Raw genomic sequence first — 9,988 nt, 5'->3', positions numbered from 1 at the left:
AATTCCACCTTGTCCCTTTCCTCAGCATGTTTTGTGCACTTACCCAGCATGTACGTTTTTCACTTCTAAAGTGTTTTGTTTGAGTTTACCGTCACAGCAATCATGTGAGGAAGGTGACAGTTATTCCCCTTTTACAAATGAACATCTGAAGCTGCAACGGTTTCTAGTCCCAAGGCTGCATCTGTGACAGAGACGAAACTTGAAAATAGGTTGTCTGGTCCAAGTCCTAGTCTCCATTTGCCAAACCCTAAGAATACTTTGATACTGATCATGCTGGAGAAACAGAACTCCGATTAATATACTTAAAAAACACAAATATCTTAGTTTGTATTCAACACCAGATTTGTTGTATGAGATTATACATAGAAAGGTCAGACATTAACTATGTGGATTAGGAATGGTATGTACCAAAGCTCATCTAGTTTCAAAGCCAGATAAGCAATATGTTTTTACTGCTTTCTCAGAAAAGAATCTGTGGTGCTTAGTAACTTTAAAGAATTCTGCATTTGTTGATAGTGCACCTGGGCTTAAGGTTGCCTAGATTTTCATTGGTTTTAGAGCCATCTCACATACAAAAGCATTTTTGGTTTTTTAAAATCTGAGGTAAATCACCTTGTATGTCAAGTATTCCATATGAACCTTAATAATGTGAAACAAGAATCCAACAAACGTGTTTGGAATCACATTATTATACATGTTTAGTCCTTGTGGCGAGGACACACGAGGTCGAGACGGAGTTCCAACACAACGCTTTATTGTCGTACAAAACAACTGAGAACTGTGAAAACTGGCCCCGCTTATATTCCCCCTGGCCGCTTGCGGCCACTCCCCCCCGATCCGTGATAGGGGGGAACAACCCCCAAGTCGCCAATAGCGTGACCCGGCTTAGGGCCAATGGGGCGCGCTGGCTCGGGCCAATCGCACGAGCAGGGTTTAGGAGCCTTCGCCTGGGACTCAAGCTCCTAGGTTCTCCCCCTGCTTACTACCCTACTATTTACATACATAACACCCCTCCCCGCTAAGTCCGAACACCACTAGCACACAAAGTCTCTGAGGTGGCTTGGTCGTGATCGTACCCGCTGCGACCTTCGCGGCACTGGAACCGGAGCTGCTGATGCGGGCACCACTGCTGGAGCGGCGGTCGGCTCGGTTGCGCTCGTGGCGGGAAAGGCGGTGTCTGGCAGCTCCTCGGAGGGGCCGGCTGGCGGACGCTCTTCGTCCTGTGTGATCTCCACAGGTGCTCCTCGCCCCGGGTCTCTGGAGGACGCAGGAGCTTCTGTGGCGATTGCGAGGTCGGGTGCGTCAACTGGGCGGTGGCGAAGCTGGTCGATGTGCCGCCTTAAGACGCATCCTTCGGGAGTAGCAACCTGGTAGGAGACCGGGCCAGTGGCCTCTTGCACGGTGGCACGGTGGTTGGAATCCAGGCTGGCCCCGCCCCGTAATTTCGGTCGTAGACCGGGTCGTCCTGCTCGACAACCCGTGGGATGGCGGTTGTGTCCCTGTGGATTGAGTACTCAGGAGCCAAGTCTGGGTGCAGCCGGTCGAGTGCGGTCTTGGGCCGAGGGCCCATGAGGAGCTCGGCAGGGCTCTTGCCGGTAGCGGAGTTGGGGTGGTGTGTTGATCCAGGAGGAAGTTCGCCAACTTTGCGTCCCAGTCACCCCCGACGATGCGGGCCAAAGTGTCCTTGGTCATGCGCACCTTGCGCTCGGCCCTGGCCGTTGGTGGCAGGGTGGAACGGGGCGGTGGTCACGTGCCGGATCAGGTTGTTCACCATGAACTCCTGGAATTCTGCCAACATGAATTGTGCCCCGTTGTCCGAGACCACCGCATCCGGTAGCCCGCAAAGTCTATGTGGATGTGGGACCAGGGCACGATGCCTGGGTGGGAGGCGTGAAGAGTCTCCAGGACCCTCGTGCAGAGCTTGGACTGGACGATGACCCAGTTCCCCCAGAGCAGGCAGCCCTTTGCAAAGAAAGTTCGTGCTGGCGGGCTGCGAACGGCACGAACCCCCGTCCAGCCGGGTAGCCGGCCATCCCTTCCCCACCCAGTTCAGAACGAAGGCAAGGGTCCGGTCTTTAGCCATGTGCGCGGCGATGTCAGCTGCATGCAGGGGAGGCTCCGGCAGGGTCTCGATCAGGAGCACTGTGGTTGGAGACGATCTCAAATGGCTGCCCGTAAACGAAGTAGTGAAACTTCTTCACGCCAGCCACGACAGCGAGGGTCTCTCGATCAATCTGGGCGTAGTTGCGCTCCGCTGCGGAGAGAGACCGAGAGTAGAATGCAATGGGCGCCTCCCGACCATCCGGCATCCGGTGGTTGAGGACAGCTCTGACGCCGTAGGGCGAGGCGTCGCAGGTCAAACCACCGGTAGGTGCTCATCGAAATAGACAAGCAGGCTCGAGGACGAAAGAAGACCCTTGGCAGCTTCGAACACCTGCTGCTGCGGTTGGCTCCAGGTCCAGCAGGCGGTGCAAAGGCTCCACTACCGACGCCTTGTTGGGCAGGAAGGCATGGTAGAAGTTGACGAGCCCCAGGAACGACTGGAGTTCCTGCTTGCATCGGGGCGGTGGGGCACTGTGGATGGCCTTGATCTTGTCGGGCATAGGGTGGATACCGTCCGCGTCGATCAAGTAGCCCAGGAACTCCACTTGTGGCAGGCCCAGCTGGCATTTCTCCCGCTTTACCGTGAGGCCGGCGTCGCGGAAACAGTGGAGCACCAGGTAGACACGCTCCAGGAGCTCTTCTTCGGAGCCGGCGGCGACCAGGACATCGTCAAAGTAAGGCACGACGCCTGGTAAGCCTTTGAGGAGGTCTTCCATTAGGTTTTGGAAGATGCCCGGGGCCGTGCAGACCCCGAACTTGCAGGCAAGTCACCTGGAACGCACCCCGGTGGGTGACGATCGTCTGCGCCTCGGCTGACTCGAGAGTCCATAGGCAGCTGCTGGTACGCCTGGGCCAGGTCCAGCTTTGCAAAAACACGGCTCCCGGCGAGGGAAGCCAGGAGATGACTGACGACCGGAACAGGGTATGCGTGGCTCTGGAGCGCTTTGTTCACGGTGCATTTGTAGTCCGCGCAGATGCGGACGTCCCTGTTGGCCTTCAACGGCGTCACTATCGGGGTCTCCCACTTGGCATTGGGCACCAGCACCAGGACGCCCTGGGCAACGTGACGGTCAAGCTCAGCATCCATCCAGTTCTTGAGCGCGAAGGGAACCGGGCGTGGCTTGAGGCGGATGGGGGTGGTGGTGGGGTCGACGTGCAGGCGAACAGGCAGCCCCTTGTAGCAGCTGAGCAGGCCTTTCCAGACGTCCTCGAACCAGACGGAGTCGAGGGTTGACTGGGAGATGTGGTGAATGCCCCCAATGTTGAGTCCAAGGGCCGGGAACCACTCAAGGCCCAGGACGCTGGCGCGGGGTCCATCGACCACGACGAGGTGGAGGCGGCTGAAGTGATGCTTGAACTGGACGTTCACGTAGGCGACGCCCCGGACCGCCACCCGACGACGCTGGTAGTCAGAGATAAGGACGCCGGTTGGTTGCAGCTCGGGCAAGGCGGTGTGGCGCCCCAGGGCGCGGAAAGTAACCCAAGAAACCATGGAGAGGGCTGAGCCCGAGTCGACCTCCATGTCGCAGGGGGTGCCCTCGATTCGCAGTGATGGAAACTTTCTCCATGCTGTGGATCCGGTGCACGTGGATGCTGTGAAGCTTGGAGTTGTGGCAGTAGCGGTAGTAGGCGGGGAGCTTGTCGTCGGCCATGTCGTGGACGGGTTGGGCGATGCCATCTTTCCTGGCCAGGCCCGCTGGCCGGCCCTTCTTTGCGGAGCGGCAAACCTTTACGATGTGCCCAACCCGGCCGCAAGCCCGGCAGTTGGTGTCGCGAGAACAGCAGGATCGGCGGTCGTGCTGGTCGCTGCAGATGGCGCACGGGCGAGCCACGGGGCCCTGCGACCGGTGCTGTCTGGTGGACATCTTGTGGGTCTCGTCTGCGGAGTCGGCGTTGCTGGCGTCCCCAAAATGGACGGGGGTTTCTGCGCGAGGCAGTGCGGCGGCGCCACAGTCCCGGGGCCGGTCGCCCCTGGCAGCGGAGTCGGCCGCCGTGGCCTCCTCGACGGTGGAGGTCAGGGTCGCTCATTTGTCGTAAAGAGAAATGAATAGATGACCAGCAGTAGGGATCAGAGATCCTGCCTGGTAATTATGAAAGCAGCCTCTATTATCTTACTGTTTGCGTCAGTTTAAAGCAAAAGTTTGCTTGTCAAGCCTACTGGCTTACAACAGACAAAAACTCAGTAAAAAATACCCCATTAATTGCCTACTATATTTCACAATTTATTCCCAGGGAAGGTTTTACATATAGATAAGATATGCTGACAAGTGTTCAAAGACAGCTTATTTTTAATTTTCAATTTATAAAGCAATGTGGAGATATTACTGCAAGGGGAAGTAGTATGAAATAATTGATAAGAAAGGTATTTCTCTCCAGATTAAGAAAATAACCAGAACCAGGCTGTTAAAAGCAAAGATCTGCAAGAAGTATGAAAGTGAGTTAAGATCTAAAAGTGATTGGGCCTAGGACCTTTCTTCCCTATAGTCTTCTACTGTAAAACAGTCAGCGGTAGCAACTTCCCTCTGAGAAATCAGACCACTTGTAAATATAAGATATGATACCTAAAATATATAAACCAGCTTAGCTCTAAAACTGTTATATTTCCTCTCCATGGCAGATACCAAAGTCCAACAAACATAAAATGGAGGAATGCTAATTAAGAAAATGATATATTATGAAAAAATGGAGGAATGCTAATTAAGAAAATGATATATTACGAGGAAATAAAGTTATCTGATTCCAGTCAGGCTGTTAGGGGGATAATTATTAAACAGGTCTAGGCAAGTTAACCTAGGACAAAACACTAAAAAGTACTTAATGGTAAGGTAGAACTGGAAAACAAGAAAAAAATTTAAATAATTGAAATACTTTAAAAATAAATATAACTTGTTATATGGTCTGGTATATCCCATATACAACTATAAATAATGCAGAAAGAATACATTGGGCAGAATAAGAAGTAAACAGAAATGTTATCACTGTGCAAGTCCTCCTTCCTCTTCTGGTTATGAATTATTCTAGGCATAATTCTATTCTAACAATCAAGTTCTAGAGACTAATATAGTAACTATAAAAGCTGGTGTTTCCAGAAGTAAGAAAGTTAATGAATTTTGCAAGGAAAAAAGGCCCCTCCAGAGAGTGATTAGTTCTTAGGAGATGCAGATCCTAGTATCACAGTTCTCCAAATGGCACATTTCTACTATTGTCAAGATTTTCTTGTTGAATCGCAAAATCATAGAAGGCATCAGCAGTGTTCTTATAGCCATATGTGAAAGTTTCATTTCTACAATGTCAATTATGCTGTAAACTTTCAAAGGGAGAATGACAGAACAATATCCTTTTAGAAATAAAAAGATTGTCTCAAAACAACCCCGAGAGAAGACACTGGAGACCATAGTGCAGTCTTTAGATCACTGTGAGCACATGAACAATCCTTCCCAGGAAATACATTTTAAAGTACTTCATTGTCCGTTTCCCCCCCTTCAACACACATTCCAGTATAGCATCTTTACTCTTCCTCCTCAAGTCCGTGCTCTGGTCACCAAATAATAAAGGATGAAGAAGACAACAACCAGTCCAGCGGAGACATAACACAGGAGTTTACGATTGTCCCTTCCTGAACGGGTCATGGTGGAAAACCGTTTCACACTCCCTGTCAGAAGACCTGTTACACTCATGAAGTCTGTGTCCTGGGGCAAAGAGGAGCAAAATAAGAGGTTTAGAAGATGCCTGTCAAAACAGAATCTTTTCACTCTATAGCAGGAGATAATGCTAACCTGGAAACCGCAAACCAACACGAGCAAGATATTATAAAAAATCCATTTTGGAGGAACTAGCCTCATATAGATTTCAAAGGCAGAAAATTCAGCAACTCCAGTTCAACTCAGTACTATAAAATAATAGAAGGGGATCGAAAGCAAACATGTGTACAAATTCAAAGACAGATACATCAACAAAACTCATAACTCTTAACATTGTTAACAGCTGCACAGAACTTCTCAGTGTACACAGTCTTAAGTCAGTTATCTTTACAATAACCTGAAAGAGAAAATTACTTGATCCACACACCTCTAATGAGCTTCAAAGCTCAAGAGAAACTTGAATTTCAGTTTCTCAGCATGGTGCAATGGACAGAGCTTAAAGTCTGAATGTAGACAACAAACAGAAGAGTTGCGCATACAGGCATTCTGCTGAATACATTAAGTGCTGGGAAGCTACAACTAGCTACAGTTTCAAAGAATGCACATACGCAGATTGATTTCTGTGCAATTTTAATCACATAGTGGGTTGTGCACTTTCCCCCCACATGGAAGTACTTTCCACATGGGTCTGATTCCACTTCGGGGAAAGGGAGCCACACTCCTTCCCAGTTTCACAGTATGGGGAAAACTGGTTGCTTTGGAGCCCAGCAGGAATTTTCTGAGCCTCTCTCTAAAACTGGCTTTGAGAAAGGCCTTTTTTGTACCTACTCCATACTGAGATAGGGAGTGGTGGTTTAGAAGTAAATAAGTCTGGTAAGAGTAAACTGGTAAGGCCCTAACTAATGTGGCAAGTGAATGGGGGCTGCCTGGTAAGTTAGTAATCAGAAAGCACCCTGAGGTAACAGGGAGAGATAACCAAACCAGGCACTTTGACCCTTCTGGTCCACATGTTCGGGGAGGGAATTCGTTTAGTCATCATTGGCCGAACCTTCATGCTGTCCTGCGAAGAGCAAATGGCCTTGATGGACAACATTTCTCAGCACAACATTGTTGTGCAGGCAAGGATAAATAAAGAGCAGCTGGATTACCACTTAGGGTTTGGATCCAAGGTGGGACCACCCATACGCAGGCAAAACCACTGGTCAGCCTCTTAGGGTACCCACACTAATTGAGGGTGGCCGAATTACCTACTGCAGATCTGCTTTTAAAAATAAACCTGAGTTTAACTGAAAGCTAGTGTCTGTGTCCTTCCTTTTGTGGGTGAGAGTCCAAAATAAATTCACACCATTTGGAAAGATCTTACCACACTAAATAATTTCATAGCATATTTGTTATACTGGGTCACTGAACACCTGTTTATCAGAAGAAAGCCCTCTTTACCCCTCGCTTGAAGATGAAACAGTGTAATTTCATTCCTCTTAGATGAAAAACAAGTGATGGAGGAAAGAGGAGGGCAGCAGGAAGTTAATACCCACAACTCTCTGGAAGGAGGACAGAACCACAGGGCAGTGGGATGTGTTGTTTTTCCACAGCAGCCCCTCATAAAAAACCTGTTTCTCTATAATCACTCAGGCAGGACATATACATATTCTGAACTTCACCAATAATTCTATATGTGATGCAAGTAGTTGCTTACCATCCCATCCACGTAGTGATTTTGATCCTCAGCATCTTTATCAATGTCCAGGGCAAGCTATTCAAGATACAGAAGGAATCAATTGGTATCTTCTAGAAATATGAGCTCCATTGGATAAGATTAATAAACATTGCAAAGACAAGATATGTGCTGCTGAAGTGAGCACCACTGCAAACACAAACAAGAGCATCACTTGCTCATTCCTATTTTCCTGTAGCTGTGTATTAGAAAATTAATGTGAATGAAAATTCATGATAAAAAGTAAATTAAATAATCAACAAACCGATTTTAGCCTGGTGACTTTAGTGGTTAGGTTTTCTGCCATGCGCTTGTTTTCCATATCTATCATCTCATCCACAGCACTTGGGTTCTGGCCTGAAATAGAGAACGTAAGCAGTTATCATAAATACAAGACTATAGCTAGCAGTTAAACAAAAGCTGTATAAAATACACAAGCATTAATACCTTGCAGACCTTCCTACGTCTTACTCCAAAACCCGTTTTGATATTGGTTTTTAAGAAAGGCCTTGTAGTTCCCCTCTACTGCTGATGTACCAGAAGGAAAGCCACTACAGATCACCCAGTAAACGGCTCTGGTGTAACCTATGTGAGGCCCTTCCATTAAACCTATTTTATTTCACTGTGCCCCAGCAGGGCTGCTGCGACCATTAGGCGAACTAGGCAGTTGCCTAGGGCGCAGAACTGGCCTGAGGGGCACCGTTTTAAACAGATTAGTTTCTTGAAAAAAATGCAACTGACAATTTATATATTTTTTTCATTTTAAGGTAAGTACCACAACAAGTGCTAGGGAATATAATTCATTATAGCGTCTTATAAAAAGTTTTGTAGGAATGCATCAGGCTTTTTTTCTTTCTACAAGACATCTGTTTTTTAAAGTTGGTTAGCAATGCGGGGGGGGGGGGAGCCCCGTGGGGCAGAGTGGCAAGCTGCAGTATTGCAGCCCAAGCTCTGGTCACGACCTGAGTTCAATCCCGATGGTTTCAGGTAGCCGGCTCAAGGTTGACTCATCCTTCCGAGGTCGGTAAAATAAGTACCCAGCTTGCTGGGGGTAAAGGGAAGATGACTGGGGAAGGCACTGGCAAACCACCCCGCAAAGTCTGCCTTGGAAACGTCGGGATGTGATGTCACCCCATAGGTCTGGAATGACCCGGTGCTTGCACAGGGGACCTTTACCACAACAGTGCCATGGAACAGAATTAATTATAACGTCTTATAAAAAATTTTGTGGGAATGCATCAGGCTTTTATTTTTTCTCCAACAAGACATCTGTTTTTTAAAGTTGGTTAGCAATGGGGGAAAGTTGCTAGGAAAAGAGGAAGACCCAACAAGAGATGGACGGACTCAATGAAGGAAGCCGCAGCCCTCAATTTGCAAGATCTGAGCGAGGCTGTCAAAGACAGGACATTTTGGAGGACTTTTCATAGGGTTGCCATAAGTTATGAGCGACTTGACGGCACTTAACACACACACACACAGCAATGGGGGGGCACAAGTCGTTCGCCTTGCCAAGGGCGCAAAAAAAGACTTGGCACCGGCCCTGGGCCCCTGTCAGGAAGATAAAATTTGGGCGAACTGTGCGACCTAACATGCAAGGAGAAGAAAATAAATGGGCGAAGGGGGGGCGGTCTGTGGTGCGGACAACAGCTTTTTTGGTTCTTGTGGGTTATCCGGGCTGTGTGACCGTGGTCTTGGTGTTTTCTTTCCTGACGTTTCTCGCCAGCAGCTGTGGCAGCCGGCATCTTCAGAGGAGCAACACTGAAGGACAGTTTCTCTCAGTGTCAAGGGTGTAGGAAGAGTAATATATATAGTCAGAAGGGGGTTGGGGTTTGAGCTGAGTCATTGTCCTGCAAAAAGTATCAAAGGTAATGTGCTAAAATCAGCTTTTTTTTTTGTTTGGCAAGGGGACTTCTGCGTCTTTCGCCGCCGCCCGGCAGGCAGAAATTCGGCAGGGGAAGCATTCCCCTCCGCCTGGGGAGCCGGACCCGCGGAAAGGCGCTGCTGACCCCCCGCGGATACAGAGGCGGCAACTCGGAGACGGAAGCCCTCCTTCCTCCCCCGCTTCCCTTCTCCGCTCTCACCTCGGCCCCAGTCCGCCATGTCTGCTTCCGGCCTCCGTGTCCCCTTCCGCCCACCGGGGGGAGGAGCGTCGTGGAGAGGGGGAAGGCCAGCTGGGAGAGCGCGCGCAGGCGCGCAGGAGCCCAGGCCTGGTCTGCTTCCGGCCTCCGTGTCCCCTTCCGCCCAAAGAGGGGAGGAGCGTCGTGGAGCGCGGGGGGAGGCCAGCTGGGAGAGCGCGCAGGCGCACAGGAGCCCAGGCCTGGTCTGCTTCCGGCCTCCGTGTCCCCCGTCGTGGAGCGGGGGGGGGGAGGCCAGCAGGTAGAGCGCGCAGGCGCGCAGGAGCCCAGGCCTGGTCTGCTCCCGGCCTCCGTGTCCCCTTCCGCCCAAAGAGGGGAGGAGCGTCTTGGAGGGGGGGGGAGGCCAGCTGGGAGAGCGCGCGCAGGCGCGCAGCAGCCAACGGGTGTGGTCGGGG

The 9,988-nt window shown here is 50.1% G+C and overlaps 1 protein-coding gene across 1 annotated transcript; it reads right to left on the bottom strand.

Annotated features, from left to right (window-relative positions):
* Positions 1–5,589: 5,589 nt before the first annotated feature.
* On the bottom strand, positions 5,590–9,609 carry BET1L (Bet1 golgi vesicular membrane trafficking protein like). The gene is made up of 4 exons (XM_056852076.1): positions 9,540–9,609; positions 7,724–7,815; positions 7,441–7,497; positions 5,590–5,792 (listed from the first exon to the last, which is right to left on the bottom strand). Exons 1-4 carry the CDS (start codon positions 9,556–9,558, stop codon positions 5,625–5,627), a joined length of 336 nt encoding a protein of 111 aa, XP_056708054.1. The 5' UTR covers positions 9,559–9,609; the 3' UTR covers positions 5,590–5,624.
* Between the last annotated feature and the right edge of the window lie 379 nt (positions 9,610–9,988).

Source organism: Euleptes europaea, chromosome 6 (assembly GCF_029931775.1).
Source record: "Euleptes europaea isolate rEulEur1 chromosome 6, rEulEur1.hap1, whole genome shotgun sequence".
NCBI classification, from domain to species: domain Eukaryota; kingdom Metazoa; phylum Chordata; class Lepidosauria; order Squamata; family Sphaerodactylidae; genus Euleptes; species Euleptes europaea.
Note: the sequence above shows the minus strand (reverse complement) of the source record. Positions and strands in the feature narration are given on the sequence as shown.